Below are 26,455 nucleotides of genomic sequence, written 5' to 3' on the forward strand. Positions count from 1 at the left end.
CCCGGCTGAGTAACGAGTGATCCGCCAGAGATAACATAAGCTGTACACTTGCTTTTGCCCCTACTTGCGCTATATGTTTGAACCTGCGTGTATATGGATATTGCGGAAGTGTATAGTGTTGAATGTGAGGAAAGGAACGTTAAGGACGACACAAACACCCAGTCCCCAGGCCAGGGATATTAATCATTTACAATTTAAAACCCCTGACCCGGCCGGGAATCGAACCCGAGGCCGCCGGATGACAGGCGGACTCGTTGTCCCCTACACCACGGGGCCGAACACAGACTACCTTACACGGATTTCGGAAATACAAAATTCTGGGTGGATGTGCTCAGCCTAACATAACATGATATGTGAAAATCGAGTTTAAACTCTATTCTCAGCCATCCTAGAAGTAGTTTTCAGTGGCTTCCCACGCACATAAAATTCAAATAATTACCATATAGTATCTGAAGTGCCGGACTGAGTGCCTCAGACGGTTGAAGCGCTGGACCTCTAACTCCAACTTGGCAGGTTCGATCCTGGCTCAGTCCGGTTGTATTTGAAGGTGCTCAAATATGTCAGCCTCGTGTCAGTAGATTTACTGGCAAGGAAAAGAACTCCTCAGGGACAAAATTGCGGTACTTCGGCGTCTCCGAAAACCGTCAAAGTAGTTTGTGGGACGAAAAAACAATAACATTATTATTCGAATTACCAAGCCGCTTATTAATGAGCAAGGCAACAGGCATACTTTTGACAACGGTTTGCTACTCGTTGGAATCAGTGCTAACTAACTAACTAACCCCTCGGCACTACAGCCCTGACGGGCCTTGGCCTCCCAAGCGACCGCTGCTCAGCCCGAAGGCCTGCAGATTACGAGGTGTCGTGTGGTCAGCACAAGGAATCCTCTCGGCCGTTATTCTTGGCTTTCCAAACCGGGACCGCTATCTCGCCGTCAGATAGCTCCTCAATTCTAATCACGTAGGCTGAGTGGACCTCGAACCAGCCCTCAGATTCAGGTACAAATCCCTGATCTGGCCGGGAATAGAACCCCGGGCCTGCGGTTAAGAGGCACGCACGCTACCCCTACACCATGGGGCCGGCTAATCAATGCTAAACTAAATATTATTAACAAATACATTGCAACTGGTAGATTTCTCGGTGGCAATGCTTACTTATGTCTGTTAGGTCATCAGTCCAGAGGCTGGTTGGATCCTCAAATAGCACCACCAAAGGTTATGCGGTTATGAGGAAACCCCAAAAACCAATGGCAGCACCATAATGAGGCGTACTAGGCAAGATGAGGAGTGAGGTAGTTTGCCATTGCTTTCCTCATTGGGTCAGAAAGTACTATTGCAGCACGACTGACCCTATGAGCAGCACCTTTCATAACACTCAGATGCACTAGTCATGCTCTGAATGTCATTACTCAGCACTACCCATACCCCAGCAGCTTCCATATTGTCACAGCCATGGATGTTGACTTTATCAAGGTGACTTGGAATTAGTAATATAATATGTAGCCGGCTAAAGTCGTGCCGATAATGTGGAAGCTACACTTTACTCTGGCCTGTGCCAAGAGATGGATACAAAAGTACTGTATCCATCAAGAAATGACAGCAGGCAGGCTTACTTATAGTAGCATAAATATCACAACAGCAACAACAACAAACAATTACATGGAATCTAATTATTATTATTATTATTATTATTATTATTATTATTATTATTATTATTATTATTATTATTCCTAGCCTTTTCTCCCTTTCTGACACCAACCCTATGGGGAGGAAAGTATTCACTGTTATGTGTTCCTGTGGTGGTTGGTTGTGTGATGTGTTATATGTAGATGAAGGAAAGTGTATTAAGGCAACACATACCTATACCCAGTCCCTGAGGACAACGTATTAATTATACAAAGTTAAAATCCTCGGTTCAGCCGGGAATCTAACCCGGGACCCTCTAAACCGGAAACTAGTAAGTTGACCATGCAGCCAAGGAGCCGGACACATGGCAAACAAACATCACAAGAAATTATAAAGAAGAAATTTCATGACAACGAAAAAAGATTGAAAAGAAGTACCTTAAAAGAAGAAACAAAAACTGACCGGGTAGTGTAACATAATAATAATAATAATAATAATAATAATAATAATAATAATAATAATAATAATAATAGCAATGCATAGAAACTAACAGGCAGTTTTTGGAAAATAACAAAAATATTGCCGTACATGTACATAACTGATCGGCTGTATGGATTAGCCGCCTATGACAAAGGTTACGGGATCGAATTTCAGTTCAGTCTCAATTTAATAATGCTAAAGCATGGCAAGAGACAGTGTTATTAAATATACTGGCACGATAAGAAACCTTTCTGTCAACACGACGAACTAATTAAACAATATACACCATCATCATTTACAATAGTCTGTAATCATTAGACTACCAGAATGTTTTGTTTCCAATGTAAAACACCCAGTGAGGTAAATGAACACGTTACAGCTAGAGGAAAACTTAAGAGAAATAAATACTCATAACTAAGGGTTATTGAAGTTCCTTAATTAAAAGCAGTTTTCCTGTTCCACTTCCAATCATCCTTCAAATTGATCGGTAACCGATACCTATTTTATTGGATAGACCTTTCTCTTATTGCATACTACAGGACACTTTATCTCATTTAAACTGTCATTATTTAATACTAAGTACCGGTATTATATTGAAAAATGAAGTAATTAACTAGGCCTATAATGTTTTTTTTAAGATTGGAAGGAAAAGATGCCCATATCGACGCTAGAAAGGATGGAGTGGTTAGCTCTATGCCCATTCACCTTCGACATGAATTAATTTAGTACTCATTTTAATGTAGGCTGAGCGAACTCCATAATATGTGCCTCTCCAAAAGAGAACGTGTCATTTCTAATATTTTGGACTTCCTGAGTTGAAAAACGAACCCATGTCCTTCCAGGTGAATGAGGCACGCATTTATCGCCTCGACTAGGCAACTAAATAATAATAATAATAATAATAATAGCCAGTGGTAGAGTGTTTGCCTCCGGATCCCAAATCGCGTGCTCAAACCCGACAAGTTTAGTCGGATATTTGATGGGTGATGAAAAGTTCATTCGGCAATCCTTTTGGTATGATATCGACGTAAAGGATCCTTGGTGAGGCATTTGATGTTTGGCCGACAAAATGAATTGAAAGTTCATGAATAGGATACTAAAGATTATCGAGTAACGTATTTTAACATCGTAAATCATCCGTTTCGTGACCCAGAACAATATCAAAAATCATAAGCATATAATCGTGGAGGTTTTATCAAAGGACAGAACATGTATCAGTATACGTGGGTTGTGGAGTAGGGAGATTTGAGTAGGGAGCTATTAACGTAGCAAATCATCCACGGCACAAAGCAGTCTATTTTTAACAGAGTACTACTCAGACGGAAGAACCTCTATAATAGGCAGCAATACATTATCGACACCCTCCGGGAATTTTCTCCTTTATTTGCCTCAAGAACTAGCTGACTGATGAGAAATGATTGGATACACTACTCTCCACAGATGATAAGCTGACATTACAGTCGACCAATTTGCTCTAAAAAGAGAACACTACTTATTAAACGCTCTGGCATAGGATTCCTTTTCGTGTGTCTTTCACTTTCAAACGTATTAAGGTGTTAAGAGATCTCAACACGCAAGAAAAATTGTTTAGAAGGTATGTATGAAGAAAGTAAATAACAATAATAATAATAATAATAATAATAAAACTTGGATTACGTAAATGTGAGCTTGCATTCGGGAGGTGGTGGGTTCGGATCCCACCATCAGCAAACCTAAAGATGATTTTCCATGGTTTCTCATTTTCACACCAAACCTTAATTAAGGCCACGACCACGACGATTACCTATCCTAGCCTTTTCCCATCCCTGCATCGCCCAAAACCATCTGTGTTAGTGTGACGTTAAAATATCAGCACCGGACGAGTTGGCTGTGCGGTTAGGAGCGCGCAGCTGTGAGCTCGCATCCGCGAGATAGTGGGTTCGAACCCCATTGTCGGCAGCCCTGAAGATGGTTTTTCGTTGTTTCCCATTTTCACACCAGGCAAGTGTTGGGGCTGTACCTTAATTAAGGCCACGGCCGCTTCCTTCCCATTCCTGTCCCATCGTCGTCATAAGACCTATCTGTGTCGGTGCGACGTAAAGCAACTAGCAAAAAAAGAACATCAGCAGAGAAGAAAGAAAAAAGGTCATCTTCTATTGTCGATTAGCTTTGTTCCCTGAAATACAAATCTATGGCGGACCTGGTCAATTTCAAGGACCTATATTGCCCTGAAAAGCCTGGGGTATTTATGGTTTGTCGATTTATGATATCGGGTTGTGATTGAATCATGCAGAGGGCATGTCATGGCTGAATTACCGTACGTAATTAACTTACCATGAACTTTGGTTCACTTCTCTGGTATCCGGTGCTAGCCAATCAGAAGTTACTGCTCCATGTTTGTTTTAATAGTTAAAAAAGATTCGGTAATTATCATTTCATGGTCTTTGTCATGATATTCAGTCGTTTTAAAAGTTTAATATTTCCTTTCTACCGAGATTTTAGTCTAATGTGGACATATGTCTACATGCAAATTTTCTAATTGTATTAATTCAAAATAAATCCATGTATCTCAGTTCGACTTGTGTTCCCGTGTACACCCTCAGTCACTTAATGTAAAAGCTTCACCGGTCAGTGCAACATAACATAGCTGCCACGACATTAGGGGTATTGTGAAGGTACGGAATTACGGGAGGAGGAGGAGGAGGTGCCCTATAAATGCACCACGACATTAGGGGTATTGTGAAGGTACGGAATTACGGGAGGAGGAGGAGGTGCCCTATAAATGCACCCACGACATTAGGGGTATTGTGAAGGTACGGAATTAGGGGCAGGAGGAGGAGGTGCCCTATAAATGCACCCACGACATTAGGGGTATTGTGAAGGTACGGAATTAGGGGCAGGAGGAGGAGGAGGTGCCCTATAAATGCACCCATAGAATAATACAGCTGATGGTTTTGGAAAGTTGTGACACTAGAGAAACCTAAGGTTTGCCGTACCTACTACCCTGAGTCTAACCTTCTACTTGCTCTCCTTTCCATTCATCTCTCTTTGCCCTTCTACGTCGCAGGATCTGGGATCATAACTTTTCAAAGATTAATACCTTCCTAACATTCGTTCCAAATTTAATTGCAATGTCAAATTTAATATTATCATTTAAGGCACTTATTTAAGATATGTTTGTTTCCTTGATATTATTCTCTAGTTTAATTATCAACGTCTAATGGGCAAATTTGTCCGAAGTATTTTTGTTTTTAAATCTGGTTGTTTATTACTGTTCCTCCTGTGATTTGTATCAAGTGACCCCAAATGTTTGTTCTTACTTAAGTCATAACTCCCAGTGTTACTACTGCTTTGCCGGGCTGAGTGGCTCAGACTGTTGAGGCGCTGGCCTTCTGACCCCACTTTGAAGGTTCGATCCTGTCTCAGTCCGGTAGTATTTGAAGGTGCTGAAATACGTCAGCCACGTGTCGGTAGATTTACTGCCACGTAAAAGAACTCCTGCGGGACTAAATTCTGGCACATTGGCATCTCCGAAAACCGTAAAAGTAGTTAGTGGGACGTAAAGCAAATAATGTTAGCTATTATTATTACATTTGCTGTTCATTCTCCTTTGACGAACACTTATTCGTGACCAATCAGTCAATCAATCAGTCACTACTGATCCGCATTTAGGGCAGTCGCCCAGGTGGCAGATTCCCTATCTGTTGTTTTCCTACCCTTTTCTTAAATTATTGCAACGAAATTGCAAATTTATTGAACATCTCCCTTGGTAAGTTATTCCAATCCCTAACTCCCCTTCCTATAAACGAATATTTGCTCCATTTTGTCATCTTGAATTCCAGCCTTATATTCTTATTTATTGTGATCTTTCCTACTTTTAAAGACACGACTCAAACTTATTCGACTACTGATGTCATTCCAAGGGGCTGCCTAGCCGAGGCGGTAAAGGCGTGCTCTGTTCGCCCGGCAGGACGTGGGTTCGAAACCCCGTCAGGAAGTCATAAAATTTAAGAAACGAGATTTCCACTTCCGGAGGTGTATATGGCCCTGAGGTTCACTCAGACTACACCAAAAATGAGTACCATTTTAATTCCTGGGAGCAAAGGCGGCCGGGCGTAGAGCTAGCCAGTATATCCCATCAAATGCCGAGGTTACGGATAGTGGAAGCTTTTACCTTCCACCCCTCCAGGCGCCTTCGTGGCCTGTACGGAGATGACTGACTGATGTCATTCCAAGCCATCTCTCCACTGACAGCTCGGAACACACCACTTAGTCGAGCAGCTTGTCTCCTTTCTCCCAAGTCTTCCCAGCGCACACTTAGCAACATTTTTGTAACGCTACTCTTCTGTCGGGAATCACCCAGAACAAAAATCGAGCTGCTTTTTTTATTCTTTTTCCAGTTCTTGAATCAAGTAGTCCTGGTGAGGGTCCCATACACTGGAACCATACTTTGGGGTCTCACCAGAGACTTGTATGCCCTCTACTTTACATCCCTCATAACCATGTGCGATCTGCACCCTTTATTTACAATCATATTTATGTGATTACCCCAATGAAGATCTTTCCTTATAATAACACCTAGGTACTTACAATGATCCCCGAAAGGAACTTTCATCCTATCAACGCAGTAAAAAAAACAGAGAGGACTTTTCCTATTTGTGAAACTCACAACCTGACTTTTAACCTCGTTTATCATCATACCATTGCCTACTGACCATCTCACAACATTATCGAGGTCATTTTGCAGTTGCTCACAATCTTCTAATTTATTACTCTGTACAGAATAACATCATCTTCAAAAAGCCTTATCTCTGATTCTACGTCTTTACACATATCATTTATATATATAAGAAAACATAAATGTCCAATAATACTGCCTTGAGGGATTCCCTTCTTAATTATTACAGGGTCAGATAAAGCTTCGCCTACTCTAATTATGTGAGTTCTATTTTCTAGAAATGTAGACACCTATTCAGTCACTCTTTTTTATAGTCCAATTGCACTCATTTTTTCGAGTATTCTCCCGTGATCTACCCTATCAAATGCCTTAGATAGGTCCATCGCGATATAGTCCATTTGACCTTCTGAATCCAGGATATCTGCTATATCTTTCTGGAGTCCTACAAATTGAGCCTCAAGTGGAATAACCTTTCCTAAACCCAAACTGCCTTGTATCAAACAGTCTTCTGTCTATTCGTAAACCCCCCCCCCCCCCCCATCCCGATGATATTACATTTGTGAGGTCCAAAGATACAACTTTTTTCTTTTTTGCACTTCCCTTTCTTTCTTTCTTTCTTTCTTTCTTTCTTTCTTTCTTTCTTCTACGAATGGTTGGAAATTATCCTCCCCTGATTAATGTTCCTACAGTATTATAATCACGTTGTCATAATATTATCATGATCGTTATCACAGTAGAGGAACATTCCGGATAGCGTACTTTGGAAACTTTCTGGAATACGTAAACTTCACAAAACAACCCAGGACATTCAAAGATGATTTTTCTTTCTTGGAAGGAAAGTTCTGTAACGTTTTCAACTTTTAAGAGCTCCTCCTCCCTCGGGCTGATTCAGCCAAAGGACAAATTCTTTGTCGGCGCAATCTGCCTGGAGGCATACATTCTGTGGAGATCCCTTAGAGGATACAACTTGGCGGCGTGCTGGATATTACTGCTGTTCTCAGAAGATTAAAGTGTACAACTCCCGCAATTGTGTTCCAGTATATGGGAAAAGAAACATTTCACCTAAACACTATGTATTCATCATTCACAAAGAAAATGTGGCGAGTACACCAAAGAATTTCAACTTTGGATACACTTGTTAACTTTTAGCCAGTTTTTTTTTCCTTGCTATTTGCTTTACGTCGCACCGCCACAGATATGTCTTATGGCGACGATAGAATGGGAAAGGCCTAGGAACGGGAAGGAGGCGACCGCGGCTTTAATTAAGGTACAGCCCCAGCATTTGCTTGGTGTGAAAATGGGAAAATGGGCTGCCGACAGTGAGGTTCGAACCCACTATCTCCCGATTACTGGATACTGGCCGCACTTCAGTGACTGCAGCTAACGAGCTCAGTTTAGCCAATATTAGGCCGGGTGTTGTGTGTTAAGTCATCAGCTCGAAAGTTGCCTTCTTCGTCAATGAATTCCATCGTAAAGAGTAGCATCGTTTTACTATTATTATTATTATTATTATTATTATTATTATTATTATTATTATTATTATTATTATTAGCGTTGTTAAGCAATTACAAATTATTGATCAGGCGAGTTGGTCGTGTGGTTAGGGACGCGCAGCTGTGACCTTGCATCCGGGAGATAGCGGGTTCGAACCCCACTCTCGGCAGCCCTGGAGATGGTTTTCCGTGGTTTCCCATTTTCGCACAAGGCACACCAGAGTAGCTGTGAATGAGTGGAATTAAGGCCACGGCCGCTTCCTTTCCACTCCTAGGCCTTTCTTGTCCCATCGTCGCCATAAGACCTATCTGTACCGGGCGAGTTGGCCGTGCGGTCAGGGGCACGCGGCTGTGAGCTTGCATCCGGAAGATAGTGGGTTCGAATCCCACTGTTGGCAGCCCTGAAGATGGTTTTCTGTGGTTTCCCATTTTCACACCAGGCAAATGCTGGGGCTGTACCTTAATTAAGGCCACAGCCACCTCCTTCCAACTCCTAGGCCTTTCCTATCTCATCGTCGCCATAAGACCTGTCTGTGTAGGTGCGACGTAAAGCAACTAGCAGGAAAAACACCTATCTGTGTCGGTGCGACGTAAAGCAAATTGAAAAAATCGTTTAACCGAATGCCTTTATTCGATTAATCAGCCGATTAATCGAATTTTAACCCGGTTCATACAGTATAATTTCGATAAAACACCTTACATAATATATTTGTACAATTCAACATAGTATAAAAAGAAGACATTTTTTATATTTTAAATTATATATGGCTTGCAAGTAATAAAATAATTTAAAAGCAGTTAAATTAATATATTTAAATATTGAGGATTTAGTTATATAAAAGTTTGAAACTGTGAAGTTGACAGTACTTAGTCACACCTCATTGCTGCAGGACTTCAGACATGTCAGTACGTTGAGATGTTCAGAACTAAAGGCTCTTAGTAACGATATTTACAGCATCACTGAACACTCTCTCACAGGGAAACGAGGTAGCTGGAATGCAAAGCAATTATTTCGCTATGCATGCGAGATGTTGATGCTGGACTCAGTGTATTTTTCACCATTGCAGAGGGTCTGCGAGGTCGTTATCTAGTTCAACCAACGACTGCAATCTCCAAACTCGAAATCGAAATGACATGACCAGAATCATGTTCGTCGTCGTCGTTGGCTTCAAAATTCAGATTCCTCATTTTGCTGCTTGGCTTTACTGGAAATTATACTCCGTCCACGTCTCTTTCCGAAATTATTTTCCACACGGATTTCTGGCCCTTTTCTTCAATACATCTAAGATATTTACATCTAGGATCGAGAGCAGTGGCTTTCTAGTATGTCTTCAACTTACAACAATCATTTATCATCTACAAGAGTCCTTTTAAATGTAGCTATGTGGCTAGGAGCAACATAAAGATAATGTCAACTGTGTTACTGCAGAAAATACAATAATACCTGTCACAAATTTGCTACCACATGGCATAAAAGACATGCAATCATTTTACCATCTCACATTCAATTGCTGTTAGAGGTCTGAGTGAGTTGATAGGATGTCTATAATACCACTTTTAGCTTTCATATGGCTCCTTAACACGGCATATGAGCTATTCCATTATGTCCCGTTTTAATTTACATGCATTCAAAGTGTTTTATCAAGCTGTTTTTCTAGATAAGGGCTATGTTTAAAATGCCACACTACTTTCCTGCACTTTGAAAGTAAAGTTTCGATAACAGCATTCTCGATAGCTTTATTTAAACTTATTGTAGTGTATGAGCTGCAGACCGAAAATTATCGTACTTCGCTCCTTCAACTCCTAGAACGATATTTCTTGCATTGTCAGCGCAAACAAGACAACTTTATCTTCCAACTCCCATTCGCGAACTACATCTTCAAACGGTTCTATGCAGTTAGCGGCATTGTGGTTTTTTGTAACATTTTAAACTTTTAATTGCGATATTCCCAATTTGAATCAATCAAGTGAGACCACGATGAGAGTCAATGTCGACCGGCCTACTATCCTGCACAATACTGATATACGCAAATACACTTTGGAAAGAATGAAAATGTTTCAGATGATATTGACAACTAGTTTAAGTTTAGTTAAGAGTGTATATGTCCCAAGATTGCCGGACATTTGTTGCCCGACTAAACGTGCCTTGACACTCATAAAAATGCTTCTTTTTAGCATGGTTTTTAAAGCTGTCAATATCCCTCTCTCAGACAATAGCTAGAGACAAGAAATTAATACAGTCAATCACAAAATCACTAATTATCTGCATTTAGGGAGTCGCCCAAGTGGCAGATTTCCTACCTGTTGTTTCGCTAGCATTTCCTTAAATTATTTCAAATAAATTGGAAACTGATTGAACATCTCCCTTGGTAAGTTATTCCAATCCCTAACTCCTCTTTCTATAAACGGATATTTGCTCCAATTTGTCCCCTTGAATTCCAACTTTATCTTCATATTGTGATCTTTCATACTTTTAAAGACATCACTCAAACATACTCGTCTACTAATGTCATTCCACACCATCTCTCCACTGACAGCCCGGAACATAGCCTACACTTAGTCGAGCAGCTCGTTTCCTTTCTCCTAAGTCTTCCCAGCCTAAACTTTGCAACATTTTTATAACGCTACTCTTTTGTCGGAAATCATCCAGAACAAAGCGAGCTGCTTTCCTTTGGAGTTTTTCCAGTTCCTGAATCAAGTAATCCTGGTGAGAGACTACTTATGATTCCAAGATAACTGAACGATTTTCCGCACTTATTACAAAACGCTGTTTTTCTTGTCTGTCACCATACCAAAACCATTTTGTTTAAATCCATGACTTTCACCAAGCTTTCCTCGCATCGGTTCATAAGCCATGTTTGTAACTGAACTTCACAAACACTGAATGTGAATAGACCGGTATACTGCCTTCTGAATAACAACCACACACGAAATGAGGTTTAATTTGTCACTTTTTTACTGAGCCTTTCTAGCAATTGATAGGCTTATCTGACCATTCACACATTACCTGGAAATTCCTTCAAATACCTTCCCCTACCCATTATGCCGCCTGATTGTTTTCTGCAAAGGTCCTCAAATATACTACGATAGCCTGTTCGGTATTTCCTTTCCAGTAGTTTATAAAAGCAATAGTCCCTAATCGTTTCTGTTCATCGGCTGAAACACATTCATCACTTAATCGCATTTGTAAATTAATCCATTAAATCGATTAATCGATTAAATCGGCAGCTCTAATTATTATTATTATGATTATTATTATTATTATTATTATTATTATTATTATTATTATTATTATTATTATTATTATTATTATTATTATTATTATTATTATTATTATTATTATTATTATTATTATTATTCTACTCTGTGAACCATGTGACCTTGCCGCGCTGGGGAGGCTTGCGTGTCCCAATGAAGCGGGTAGCCGAGCCCTAGGTGCAACCATATCGGATGGGTATCTGTCGAGAGCAAACTAACGAATGGGTCATCGAAAGGGGGGTAGCAGCCTTTCTGAAGTTGCACGGGCGGCAGTCTAAACGATTGACTGATATGGTCTTGTAATATTACTTAACATGCCTAAGCTATTTTGATAATGCTAACTGAAAGCAGCGGGAAACTACAGCCGTAACTAACTCCCGAGGACATGCAGCTCTCTCTGTATGAATGATACAGTATACTGATGATGGCTTCCTCCGGGTAAAATATTCCGGAGGTAAACTAGTCCCCCATTCAGATCTCCGTGTGGTAACTACACGAGAGGGGCAATCATCAGGTAGGTGGATACTGATATTCTGCGAGTCGGAGCGTGGAATGTTAGAAGTTTGAATCGTTGTGGGAGGCTAGAGAATTTGAAGAGGGAGATGGATAGACTAAAGCTGGTATAAGTACGTTGGCAGGAAGAGAAGGATTGTTCGTCAGGCGACTACAAGAATTATCAACACAAAATCAAACAGGGGAAATCCAAGAGTTGGTTTAAAGAAAATAGGGCAGCGGGTAAACTACTGCGATCAGCATAGTGAAAGGATTATTGTTGTCAAGATAGGCACCAAACCAATGATCACCACAATAGTCCAGGTCTATATTCCTACTAGTTCAGCGGATGATAAAGAAATCGAAAGAATATATAAAGATATAGAAGATTTAATACAATATGTAAAAGGTGACGAGAATCTGATTGTGATGGGAGACTGGAATGCAGTGGTAGGCCAAGGAAGAGAAGGTAACATAGTAGGAGAATTCGGATTGGGACAAAGGAATAAAAGAGGAAGCCGGCTGGTTGAATTCTGCACCGATCATTATTTAGTCCTAGCTAACACTTGGTTCACACACCACAAACGACGGCTGTATACGTGGACGAGACCTGGAGACACTGGAAGGTATCAAATAGACTTCATTATGATTAGGCAGAGATTCAGAAACCAGGTGTTGGATTGCAAGCCTTTCCCAGGAGCAGACGTGGACTCTGACCACAACTTGTTGGTCATGAAATGCCATCTGAAATTGAATAATTTGAAGAAAGTAAGGAATCCAAGGAGATGGGATCCGGACAAGTTGAAAGAAAAGAGTGTGAGGGATTGTTTCAAGGAACATGTAACATAAGGACTAAGTAAAAAGGCTGAAGGAAACACAGTAGAGGAAGAATGTACAGACATGAAGAATTAGATCAGTAAGGCTGCTGAAAAAAGTTAGGAAGAAAGGAAAGATCAACTAAGAAACAATGGATAACTTAAGAGATACCAGACCTGATTGACGAACTAAGGAAGTACAAGAATGCAAAAATTGAGGAGGGCAGAAACGTATACAGGTGAATACTGAATGAAGTAGATAGAAAGTGCAGGACAGCTAAGGAAGAATGGCTGAAAGATAATTGCAAGGATGTTCAAGGTTGTATGGTCCTAGGAAAAGTACATACTTCATGCAGGAAAATCAAGGAAACTTTTCGAGAAAGGAAAATTAGGTGTGAAAAAGTTCAGATGGAAAACCACTTCAAGGGGAAGAAGACAAGTCAGGAAGATGGCAGGAACATATCCAACAGTCGTATCAAGGTAAAGAAGTAGATGATAGGGTTCTGGAACAAGAAGAGTCCGTTGATGCTGATTACATGGGAGACCTAATTTTGAGGTCAGAATTTGACAGAGCTTTGAGAGATTTAAGTATGAACAAGGCACTGGGAATTGATGACATACCCTCAGAATTACTGACTGCCTTAGGAGAAACCAGCATGGAGAGGTTACTCCGTTTAGTGTGTAAGATGTATGCTACAGGAGAAGTGCCATCCGATTTTCGGCAGAATGTTCTTATACCTATTCCCAAGAAAGCTAGTGCTAATAAGTGTGAAAACTACCGCACCATTAGTTTAGTATCTCACGCCTGCAAAATTTTAACACGTATTATTTACAGACTACCGGAAAGACAAGTTGAAACTGAGTTGGGAGAAGATCAATTTGGCTTCAGAAGAAATGTGGGAACACGTGAAGCGATCCGGACTTTACGTCTGATCTTAGAGGATCGATTTAATAAATACAAGCCCACGTACACGGCTCTCGTAGATCTAGAAAAGACATTCGATAATGATGATTGGACCGAGCTATTAAAGATTCTGAAGGTGATCGGGATCAGATACCGAGAAAGGAGAATTATCTACAATCTATACAAAAATCAGTCTGCAAAGAATCGAGGGCTTTGAAAAAGATGTAGCAATCCAGAAATGAGTGAGGCAAGGCTGCAGTTAGTTTCCTCTCCTTGTCAATGTTTACATAGAATAGGCGATAAAGAAAATCGAAGATGAATTTGGAAAGGAAATCAAAACCCTGAGATTTTCTGATGATGTTATTTTATCTGAGACTGCAAAAGATCTGGATAAATTACTGAATGGTAAGGGCAGAGTCTTGGAGAAGGAATACAAGGTGAAAATAAATAAGTCCAAAGCAAAAGTAATGGAGTGCGGCCGAACAAGTTCCGGTGATGCAAGAAATATTAGATTAGAAAATGAAGTCTTAAAGGAATCAGATGAATATTGTTTCTTGGGTAGTAAAACAACTAACGATGGTAGAAGTAAGGAGGACATAAAATGCAGACTAGCACAAGCAAGGAAGAGCTTTCTTAAGAAAAGAAATTTGCTCTCTTCAAACATTGATATAGGAATTAGAAAGATGTTTTTGAAGATTTTCGTGTGGAGCGTGGCATTGTATGGAAGTGAAAAATGGACGATAACTAGCCCAGAAAGAAAGAGAATATAAGCTTTTATAAGCTTTTGAAATGTGGTGTTAGAGAAGAGTGCTGAAGGTGAGATGGGTAGAAGTAACACGCATGAAGAGATATCGAATCGAATTGGTGAGAGAAGATCAATTTGGCAAAATTTGACTAGAAGAAGAGATAAAATAATACTGATCTTCATTTAGGGCAGTCGCCCAGGTGGCAGATTCCCTATCTGTTGTTTTCCTAGCCTTTTCCTAAATGATTAAAGATTCTGAAGGTAGAATGAATGATATGGCACATTTTAAAACACCCAGAACTTGTACATTTGGTTTTTGAGGGAAGTGTAGGTGGTAAGAACGGTAGGAGTAGACCAGCAGATTAGAGCAGATGTAGGATGTAATAGTTATGTAGAAATGAACAGGTTATCATAGGATAGGGTGGCATGGAGATCTGTATCAAACCAGTCTATGAACTGATGACTCAAACAACAAATATTAGTAGTAGTAGTAGTAGTAGTAGTAGTATCATCCCTTCATTTACTTTTTAACCGTATTTCTTCTCTCACACCAAAGTAGCAGTGTTACGTACTTGTCAGGGCTGCCGACAGTGGGATTCGAACCCACTATCTCCCGGATGCATGCTCACAGCCGCGTGCCCTTCACCGCTAGTATAGAACCTAAGCACCTAATTTTAAAATCTCTAAATATAGAACAATTTCTGTAGTTTCTCATGGGATGGTAGTTTTATGGCCATAGCCACTGTCTTCCCATTCCTAATTCGTACAATTACACCTACACAATGAGACAACACCCTCACACAGCGGTGCATGTAGCTCAGGAGTGTATCCAGAAAAGCAGCTACAAAACTGGTGAGCCAAATATGTCCTCAGACAAGCCCGACATTAAAAACCACGCTACTTAACATTTGAGCAAATTACTAAAGACATTTTCCACCTCCGTAGCGTAACGGTTAGCTGCCGTCCTCGGAGGCCCGGGTTCTGCCAGAATTTTTTTTTTTGCTAGTTGCTTTACGTCGCACCGACACAGATAGGTCTTATGGCGACGATGGGATAGGAAAGGCCTAGCAGTAGGAAGGAAGCGGCCGTGACCTTAATTAAGGTACTACCCCAGCATTTGCCTGGTGTGAAAATGGGGAAACCACAGAAAACCATCGTCAGGGCTGCCAACAGTGGGATTCGAACCCACTATCTCCCGGATGCAAGCTCACAGCCGCGTGCCCTTGACCGCACGGCCAACTAGCCCGGTGCCATATATTTAAGAACGGCAGGTTGGCTGGTATGTGGTTGAAATGGTGCATGCAGTTCACCTCCACTGGGAGTGTGCCTGAAAATATCTGCACCACCCCGGGATGAGGACACGAGTTTACTTTACCTACTAAAGCAATTGGGGGCCGATGACCTTCGATGTTAGGCCCCTTAAAACAACAAGCATAATTATCATCTACTAAAGCAATTAAGGAAATGAAGACATGCATTTGAGCAAATTAAAGAAGTGCAGAAATGTCACTTAGATGTGACAATTCTGTGTCGGTCGGTGTGCTCTCGGTCCCGCACTTTCCACACATCGCTTCTTTCTTTTTAAAAGTAAAGTCTTCAATTTGATGGGCACATCCTGATGACAGTGTGGAAATTACCATGTTTGTGCTTGTTTTTTCTATCCCATTAGCGTGACATAATGTAATACCCCGAAACATAAATAGTTTCAGTTTTTAATGGTGCAATGTTGGTTTATTTTAGGGGCCAATGACCTAGATATTAAGCCCTTCTAACAACAAGTAGCATCAAGCATCATCAGGTTTATTTCAGATATCTTATGTTCCCTTTGCTTCGCAGAAGAATGCAATCGAATCGATATGTACGTGTGAATTAGTCGCTCCTTTAAAAATTGTGTTAACACATGAATCGATGGATTTGCACTGTAAAACTCCCTTTGGAAATGTCGGTGATATGACTCTGTGCCATTAGTAGTTCTGAAGCTGTGCACGATGATTTGGTGAGAACTGTTTTTCACGCTTACGTAGTTCTCCGAAACGTAATCTAGAAATATATTAGCTAGTGTAGTTTCGGGAGCGGTTCTCTACAGTTTTAAAAGTGCATCGGACACCTGCTCTAGAAGTAAGTATTGTAACCCGAAAAACTGACAACCATTTTCCCATGTTCGAATGTTTATCTGCCTACTCTTGCTTCAGTTCTATTTGAATTATTTTTCGAATCAAAATTGTCCGAAATAAAAATTACAACATTTTTGGAGTTGAATCAGAAAAGCAATTTTAATAGCTCCGTGCACTGAAACTTCAAAATCTACAATTATTATTGACGTACTAAAGTACCCGTTGCAAAATGTTCTAATTAGTCTCCACATGATTTCGGTAAACCTAACAATTTTGTTCTGAAGTAAACAATAAATAGGTTCGTATCCCACTATCGGCAGCCCTGAAAATGGTTTTCCGTGGTTTCCCATTTTCACACCAGGCAAATGCTGGGGCTGTACCTTAAATAAGGCCACGGCCGCTTCCTTCCTACTCCTAGGCCTTTCCTATCCCATCGTCGCCATAAGACCTATCTGTGTCGGTGTGACGTAAAGCCCATAGCAAAAAAAAAAGCAATAAATAACTTGAATATAACCCACCTGAGAAAACATATGTTTCGCACACCTATAAAACGTCGCATCTGCTAAAACAATTTAACTGTTCGAACGTAAATACTGCAAATTAGTTTTACAAGTAGAAATCTAAGTCTACATGACAAAATTGTTCGCATTTGTTTGTTTTTATTGATGCTTTATGTTACTGCTTAAGAGCTATTGTTATGGACTTTTTTTATAGCTCTGTACACTGCTAAACGAATGTTCTTAAAGTCGTAGAGACGAAATACCAGCATTACTACCATTTGACAATGACTGATGACGAATTTTATTGGGAGACAATATTGATTCGCCACATGCTTTTATTTTACACTTATTACGAGCTATCTGCACTTCCATTTCTTAGTCATCTAACGGCAAATATATATTGTCGTTGCTCCTTGAAATGTCGTTATGTGACAACGTTGTTGGAGAAATACTGACCCGCAGCACACATATGACAGAACGAATATTCCATGATATAGTTCATGCAGTAGTGAGCCTGAGGTACCAGAACGTTTCTGGTCAGAGTTCTAAGTGAAATATTTTACATAGTGGTTCCTCTAGGCGCAATGACGATATGCTGCTCTAATTCACGGATTCAGTCACCCTACAATTTGTTTCGATCTTTGCACTACACTTATTCACCGCTCATCTCCACGATTTAACTCCTGATTGCACGTCTCGTTCAAATTTGTGTTTAAAGCTATTGGCGAATATACCCTCTGCACCACGATTAGTAACAGATCTGATGAAGTCTATATGGGTAATTGACCTGGCACACCGCGACGTAATGTTTCTGTCTGAACCTTAATCATGCAAGCCAGGTGACCAGGTTATTGCTGGTTCAAGTCGCCATGCAGAGACGTTGTTGTAGCCCAATGTCGCCAATATCTGAAATAAAACCAAAAACTCTAGGTTGTCAGTTGAACGTGGTGTTGCCGAACCGTTGGAATATATGACACGACTGATGAGCAATGACCAATCTTTGCTCAAGTGAGGTAGACATTATTGCTCATGTAAGGTAGACATTTCCCCTCCTCATTTGTTCAAAAGTACGTCATCCAAAAGCCATACCCTAGCAAGCAAAGAAATCATTTAAAAAACATGTATTGTGTGTTGCAGGCAGTATCATATGTTACCAAACCCTTGACTTCTGCTGTCTCTGTCTCTTGATAAACATAAAAGATTTGAATTTCATTTTCTTCACTCCGATATTGTACTGTATTGCAGATGTCGGGCGGCCAGGACCCCAAATGGCAGAAGGATGCTGCGGATCAGAACTTCGATTACATGTTCAAGCTGCTCATCATCGGCAACAGCAGCGTGGGCAAGACGTCCTTCTTGTTCCGATACGCGGACGACTCGTTCACGTCCGCCTTCGTCTCCACGGTGGGCATCGATTTCAAAGTCAAGACGGTATTCCGGCACGATAAACGCGTTAAGCTGCAGATATGGGTGAGTTCACTTGCACAGCATTCCAAAGTAGTGTTTTAATTTATATTAAGATCATGAATAATGAGTAGAATACTCATCTCTTCCAATTACAGAAAATGGGGAGCAAGTATTCATTGATTTTGACTGCAATCATGACTAATCCATAGTTAGTTGTTTATTAAATGCTAAAGGCATTTCAACTGACAAAATGTTACAAAAAGTAATGATTAAAATATAATTTACTTTTACAAACAAATATTCCACTTAATCAATACATATTTATATCAAACAATCACAACACAACTCATGAGCGCATCAACCAGTTTTCAATGTATAAGTTTTGTCGCCGGGCTGAGTGGCTTAGACGGTTAAGGCGCTGGCCTTCTGACCCCAACTTGGCAGGTTTGATCCTGGCTCAGTCCGGTGGTATTTGAAGGTGCTCAAATACGTCAGCCTCGTGTCGGTAGATTTACTGGCACGTAAAAGAACTCCTGCGGGACTAAATTCCAGCACCTCGGCGTCTCCGAAAACCGTAAAAGAGTAGTTAGTGGGACGTAAAACAAATAACATTATTATTTTATTATTATAAGTTTTGTCATTGTTTTATGTATACATACAGAGGCTAATGCCTTGTCAATTTTTAGTTATAAGTGGCTGAAGATGATCATTATATGATTGAAACTAGTCCCACAATGTGATATATATAAACAGTCACATATAAATAAGTACGTATTGATTAGGTGGAATCCTTATGTCTATTGTAATTGTATCAGTACGGACCAATATGAAGAGACTTCCATAATTTACGTGTTCAGAGTATGCACGGTACATCAGGGGATATTGTACATCATCCATAAATCTTTCTTGGATGTATTTTTGATAATTAATCAAGGTTAGAATTTTCAGGTATTTCCTAGACTTTTACTAAGTCATATAGTTTAGAACACATCCTTCTGCATATCTTTAAAATCAGTTATATATCTCCTCTATTTCAACTTTCAAGCATTTATTTTTTCCATATTTCTCTAATAAATTAACGTTTAACGAATAACAGTGTGAAGCTCAAGTTCGTTTTCAGGTTTACATAGCATCTACATATTTATCTCAAAATAAAAAGAAACAAGAAACTATTAAGAGTACCAATGAATGCACCCACAGTATGCCGTTATTTAAACCTCTCGGTTCATCCAGTGTAGTTAACTACCCTTGGAGAAATCGAAGACTCGTCTGGCTCACGCTGGACTTTTCGTTCCGTGGACACACAGCATATTAGTGGGTGTATGTATTTCAGCTACAGTAACGTTGTGGTTACGTCACAGGCCGTGAAGGTCAATGCCGGGGGAAGGTGTGACAGTCAATCTCGATTATTGCGGCAGTACACAAACTCGAAATGCAGGCATAGAGTAATGAAAATTAAAAGAGGGTCTCACCGAATCTGACTGCAGAGAGCCAGTGGGAAGAACAACATTTTTTTGTGTAGGCATGAGACTTGTCGATATATCAGACTGCCCACATAGTATTCATTTTGCACAATCTCCTATTACAGGAGATGATCGAATAAAAACGGTTGAAGATAAGTTCAGGAACTCAATGAACAAAACACTAGACTCACTCACTCACTCTCGTGGTGCTACAGCCCATGAAGGGCTCTGACATCTCCAATCGCTTTCGCCCACTTCTTTCGGCCCAGAGCTCTCCTTCTCCAGCCCTGGATCCCTAACAACTCCAAATCTCTCGAGACGTTGCCCAGTCATCTTGTCCTTGGTCTCCCCTGTCTGCGTTGGCCGCCAGGATGTTGGTCAAGGATCATCTTCGTTATTCTATCCTTGATGTGCTCGAGGTACCGAAGTCTCCTCTTTTTAGCCTCTGCGACTATCTCGAGGTCACCATACAGGGCAGAGACTACTTCTTCATTTGTCCTGATGCGCCACTCTCCTTGATCGTGAACCGTGTCGAATATCTTCCTCAAAATCTTTCTCGGGCTGATGACCTTCCATGTTAGGCCCCTTAAAACAACAAGCATTATCATCATCATCATCAAAAAGATCTTTCTCTCTCACACCCGTAGAAAGTTCTTGTCGCGCTCCATTAGGGTCCACGTTTCGCACGCATACAGCACAACTGGACGGATTATAACCCGGTAAGCGGCGAGTTTTAATCTTCTGGACAGTGTTGCAGACTTCAGTAAGTAACAACTGTTCCCAGCTGCCACCCTAGCTTTTATCTTTTCGCTGACCTGACAAAACGCTAGAACACTGTGCAAAGCCCCTAAAACTCGTTGCATTATGTGTTACGTTTTACTGAATGATTAACAGTAAGTTTACTTTTCTTAGAAGAAATCTGTCATTCCCATCCACGAAATGGTAAATCGTAGCTTCCGTGCTTTCAACCCGTATCTCTGTACAGTCGTTAATGAAAGTGAAAATCCACAGCCTGTTTCCAGTCATTGAAGAGAGTCAGGAATGGAATTAATGGAGGCCCATCTAGCGGCGAGGATGGGAAATGTGCCGACTGCCGAAGCCTGTCGCACTCCTCGGGGGCAATAATAAATGACTGACAGATGAAATGAAATGGTAATGGAAAGTGTTGCTGGAATGAAAGATGACAGAGGAAACCGGATTACCCGGAGAAAAACCTGTCCTGCCTCCGCTTTGCCCAGCACAAATCTCACATGGAGTGACCAAGATTTGAACCATGGTATCCAGTGGTAAGAGGCCGGTGCGCTGCTGCCTGAGCCACGGAGGCTTCTACATTCGTTAATAATAATTATTTAATTATTATTATGATATAGTTATTTAACGTCGTACTAACACATCGAAGGTTTTCAACGACGGAAGGCTGGGAAAAGGATTGAACTGGGATGGTAGTGACCGTGGCCTTAATTAAGGTATAGCTCCAGCAGTTGCCCGGTGTTAAAATGGGAAATCACTGAAAACCATCTTCAGCACTGCCGAATGTGTAATTCGAACCCACCATCTCCCAATTAGAAGCTCACAGTTACCGTGACCCTAACCTCGCGGCCAACTCATTCGCTAAGAAAACAGAATGCGTGCATATTAACTTCCCCGTAGGTACATTTTTCTCATAAATGATTGATCCTACAAAAATAATGGTTATAGGCGTCCGTAGTTTTTATCTACATAGAAGGTGATCAATATTTTCATATTTAAAAATAAATCTCATAAAATAGTGAGAGCTAGAAACATACACTACCTTGCGCTTTTTTTACTGACAGTACATTTTAACAGAAAATTTGTAACCTTTTATATTCTTTCCGTGCGTAAATATAGGAAAATAAATAGTATAAATCAAACACGAATATTTGAAAAAGATTGAAAATGATGCGAGGAAAGATACTTAGTCACAATCCAATGCACTGTTCCTGTCCCGTGCCCGTGTACTAACACGCTCTCTCGCGTGAAGTACACTTGGCACGTACAAGTTGCCTGCATCTCATTCAAACCAGCCCGACCGCACTGGGTTGGTCTCAACGGGCACCCAGCAGCGCAAATCTGTCCTAGACGGACTAAACTCACACGGGCAATGGAAAATAATGCTGTGTATAGGTTACTGGAAAGAAACTGTGATGAACTGTAGCTTAATCTATTAAAGCTGATAGATAAACTCAGGGAAAATTTTTGTCAGAAATTTTAAAAAATGCTCCTAAAATATGGGGAGGATATCCCCATTGTAGAAAATGTGAACAAATCTCTAACTGTATGTGTCCGCAGTACAGGACGTAATACAATTACCAAAGCATGGTATGGAAATAGGAAAGAAATGCGAATGAAGAGCGTCTGAGGATTGTTCAGGCAGCAGCAGCATTGTTCAGGAGGATATAAGGAAGATATTTGAAACATCATCTCATCCTCCTGATCATTTTCAGAATGATGTAGAATTATTCGTTAGATATATTCTTAAGGCAAGTTATTCTAACAAATGAGATATTTTGAGAAATGGGAGACAAAATGTATAGCTTGGGCACCGCAATGGGGCCCAGGTCATTTCTATTATCACTACAGATTGGGATCACTACATTTCTGTTATAAATGCAAATATAAGCAAATGAATGTTCTTTCCTCTCCGCATCCTACAAGGATCAATCACTTTCATTAAAGAATACTTTCTCTCAGTTAATTTTGGTAAAGCGGATTTAACGCTTTAGATTGTTTCTATACCTTCCTTCCATGGTATGGGTGCCATACATTGTATAACTCAAAGCACAATCACATCTTCAGATCAAAGAATTTTTCGAGTTTCGAGGAATTTTATCTGAAAAAGTAGTGGGGCTATTTGAATCTCTTCATTTAAAAAGATTTCAGCGGCGCCAGAAATCTGGGTTGAAACAATTATTATGATGGTCAATTTAAAAGACATACACAAATACACCCCTGATCGGTTAAGTGATATGCAGAATATAAAAATGGGACGCAGCAGCAGCAGCAGCAGCAATTGTCCTCAGGATATAAGCAAGATATTTGAAACATCTTATCCTCCTAATAATTTTCTGACTGATGTAGAATGTGGTGAAAATTGAAAGTATATTGAAGAAGTACCAAGAATTGCATTTTTTTTCTCTAGTCAAAGTCAAAAGTCACCTCCGTACAGGCAATGAAGGCCCTTGGAAGAGTGGAAGGTAAAGGCTTCCGCCATTGTTAATCGCGGCACATGATGGGGTAGAGTCGTTAGCTCTAGGCCCGGCTGCCTTTGCCCCCAGGAATTAACCTGGTACTCATTTTTGGTGTAGGCTGAGTGAACCTCAGGGCCATATGCACCTCCAGAAGTGGAAATCTCGTTTCTTAAATTTTACGACTTCCTAACGGGGATTCGAACCCACGTCCTTCCGGGCGAACCGAGCACGCCTTTACCGCCTCGGCCAGGTAGCCCCTTTTTTTCTCTAGTGCGGAAGAAAATAACTCGTTTTCCAAGGACTGCTCGCTGAAATGATTGAAATACGAAAAAAATGAATATAGCAGGTATTTTTGAAAAAAAGAAATCTATTTATTTGATTATAACCACCTTTCTGATAGAATGCACGTGAGTAAAGATATTTTGTTAAAAATGAAGCCATGTTTTCCAGTGTTGACTTAGTTAAATGTAGCAAAGGCTCTTCAGTCTGTCAAACACATAGCAAATACAATGTAAATTAAAACACTAAAAGCATATCTGTAAAACACACACTAACATACAAAGAATGACATGTTTCGTTCTACAAGAACATCCTCAGATTCTATCAAATCACTTAAAATAAGCTTATATATGTACAGTATTGTTTACAAGTTTACGCTACGTAAACAATACTGTACATATATAAGCTTATTTTAAGTGATTTGATAGAATCTGAGGATGTTCTTGTAGAACGAAACATGTCATTCTTTGTATGTTAGTGTGTGTTTTACAGATATGCTTTTAGTGTTTTAATTTACATTGTATTTGCTATGTGTTTGACAGACTGAAAAGCCTTTGCTACATTTAAAGATATTTGTAAAAGATAGAATGTTTTTGCTATTTTACCAAGTTGATAGCGGTAGCGGAAATCTAAAAGAGTTGCAAATTTAGTACTTCTTTCGAGTCATCCAAATGTTCACATTTATCAAGTTTACAAACGTATCTTGCTTAATACAATGAAAACTACGTATCGACTGGAGAACAGTAGGAGAAACCGTAAAAGTAGTTACTTATTTTGTAATATTACGTGACTGTTCATATCGTGATCGTAACCGCAATACCTCCAGGTTTACGCGGAATGGTACTATTCGTTGAAAAATCCCACATGAATGGGCCACGATTTTAAAATGGATTTTAATCAATCAATCAATCAATCAATCAATCAATCAATCAATCAATCAATCAATCAATCAATCAATCAATCAATCAAACAATCAATCAATCATTACTGATCTGCACTTAGGGCAGTCGCCCAGGTGGCAGATTCCCTATCTGTTGTTTTCCTAGCCTTTTCCTAAATGATTTCAATGAGATAGGAAATTTATTGAACGTCTCCGTTGGTAAGTTATTCCAATCCCTAACTCCCCTTCCTATAAATGAATATTTGCCCCAGTTTGTCCTCTTGATTTCCAACTTTATCTTCATATTGTGATCTTTCCTACTTTTATAAACGCCACTCAAACTTATTCGTCTACTAATGTCATTCTACGCCATCTCTCCGCTGACAGCTCGGAACATACCACTTAGTCGAGCAGCTCGTCAATAATTTTAAATGAGACGACAGTGACAGTACCACTTGGGTATGACGCTCTCGTAAAAGTAATTTATAGTTTGTAAATTATTATTATTATTATTATTATTATTATTATTATTATTATTATTATTATTATTATTATTATTATTATTATTATTATGATCTAGCTCCTTAGCTGAATAATGAATAATCAGCGTTCTGAACTTCGATTAACAAGGCTCCGGATACGTTTTCCAGCCAGACCGATGATGTTAACTGCGTGCAGTCAATTCCTTTAGCTCAGGGATCGGGCGTTTGTATTCTTCTTAACAAGCTTCTCATCATTTACACACAACACATCACTATACCAACCACCACAGACAGTGAATACGTCTCTCCTCATAGGGTTGACGTCAGAAAGGTCATTCAGCTGTAAAACCAAACCAAATCCACATCAAGTGCCGACCCCAAGAAATTGGGAAAATAAACCAAGAAAAGATTTTTCTACATAGGGGTGCTATACATAGCGTATGTGAACAGCAATAGCGTTATAGTTTCAATTTGAGATACTTCACTTTGTTAGTTTACCAACTATGTTGTGTGTCAGTGTGTCTTTTCAGCCGAAATATATTTCCATGCCAGTGGTTTTTGAACTTTACATCATTTTTAAAATGTCAAAAAAAAATATTTATTACAGTTTACGTTCCACTGAGGATGTGGTAATTGCTGTAGAACCCTTCGGGCTTCTGTAAGAATGAGTATTCCTTGCGTATGTTACGAAAGTCGAAAGATGATTGCAGCCAGAAGAGCGAGCATTTCTATCGAAAATATCGACGTCTCCTGCGGTAGTGAGTGCTTTATAGAAGTGTGCAGAAAAGGGCGGTGATAAGCAATCCGACATCGTCCATAGCTTTTTTATCCATCCGTGTATATGTGTAAAGAAAATTGGTCCATATCGATTGAATGAATGCCGTTATGCTATTGTACGTTTTATTGGATTGGCGTAGGTAGTCTGGGAGGTAGAATACTGCAGTAATAATCATGGCGTATGGCCTCCGGAGACGCCTGGTGCAGGAATTTTTTAGTAGACGGCCTATTAGGCGACCTGCATGTCTGTGAAGATGAGTGCCCTACCTAGGATGATTTCTAATGTTGAATACGCCACACACACCCAGCCCCCGAGCCATTGGAATTAACCAATTAAGGTTAAAATCCCCGACCCGGGCAGGATTCGAACCCGGGACCCTCTGAACCGAAGGTCAGTACGCTGACCATTCAGCCAACAATCGGACAATACTGCAGTTCAAATAAAGGACATTTCATACAGATAGTGCAAGTCTGGAATCGCTTATTACAACCGGTATGATTTACTTCAATTCTTTGTAGCTTTTGCCAAGGATTGACTGGAGTTCGCTGAATACGTTCTTTCTTTCTTACTTAATCTCTTTTACCCTCCAGGATCGGTTTTTTCCTCATACTCAGCGAGGGATTCCACCTCTACCGCCTCAAGGGCAGAGTCCTGGAGTTTCAGACTCTGGGTCGGGGATACAACTTGGGAGGATGACCAGTACCTCACTCAGGCAGCCTGACCTGCTATGCTGAACAGTAGCCTTGCGGGGGATGGGAAGATTGGAAGGGATAGACAATGGAAACGGAAGGAAGCGGCCGTGGCCTTAAGTTAGGTACCATCGCGGCATTTGCCTGGAGAAGTGGGAAACCACGGAAAACCACTTCCAGGATGG

The 26,455-nt window shown here is 40.3% G+C and overlaps 1 protein-coding gene across 5 annotated transcripts in view; it reads left to right on the top strand.

Moving 5' to 3' along the window:
- LOC136877265 (ras-related protein Rab-3) overlaps window positions 1–26,455 on the top strand; it is a 608,034-nt gene that overhangs the window by 460,295 nt on the left and 121,284 nt on the right. For all 5 annotated transcript variants that reach the window (XM_067151207.2, XM_067151197.2, XM_067151172.2 and 2 more), the window contains one exon: window positions 18,329–18,553. In XM_067151207.2, coding sequence (XP_067007308.1) covers window positions 18,329–18,553 — 225 coding nt within the window. The remainder of the gene's footprint in view (window positions 1–18,328; window positions 18,554–26,455) is intronic.

This window comes from Anabrus simplex, chromosome 1 (assembly GCF_040414725.1).
Source record: "Anabrus simplex isolate iqAnaSimp1 chromosome 1, ASM4041472v1, whole genome shotgun sequence".
NCBI lineage: Eukaryota > Metazoa > Arthropoda > Insecta > Orthoptera > Tettigoniidae > Anabrus > Anabrus simplex.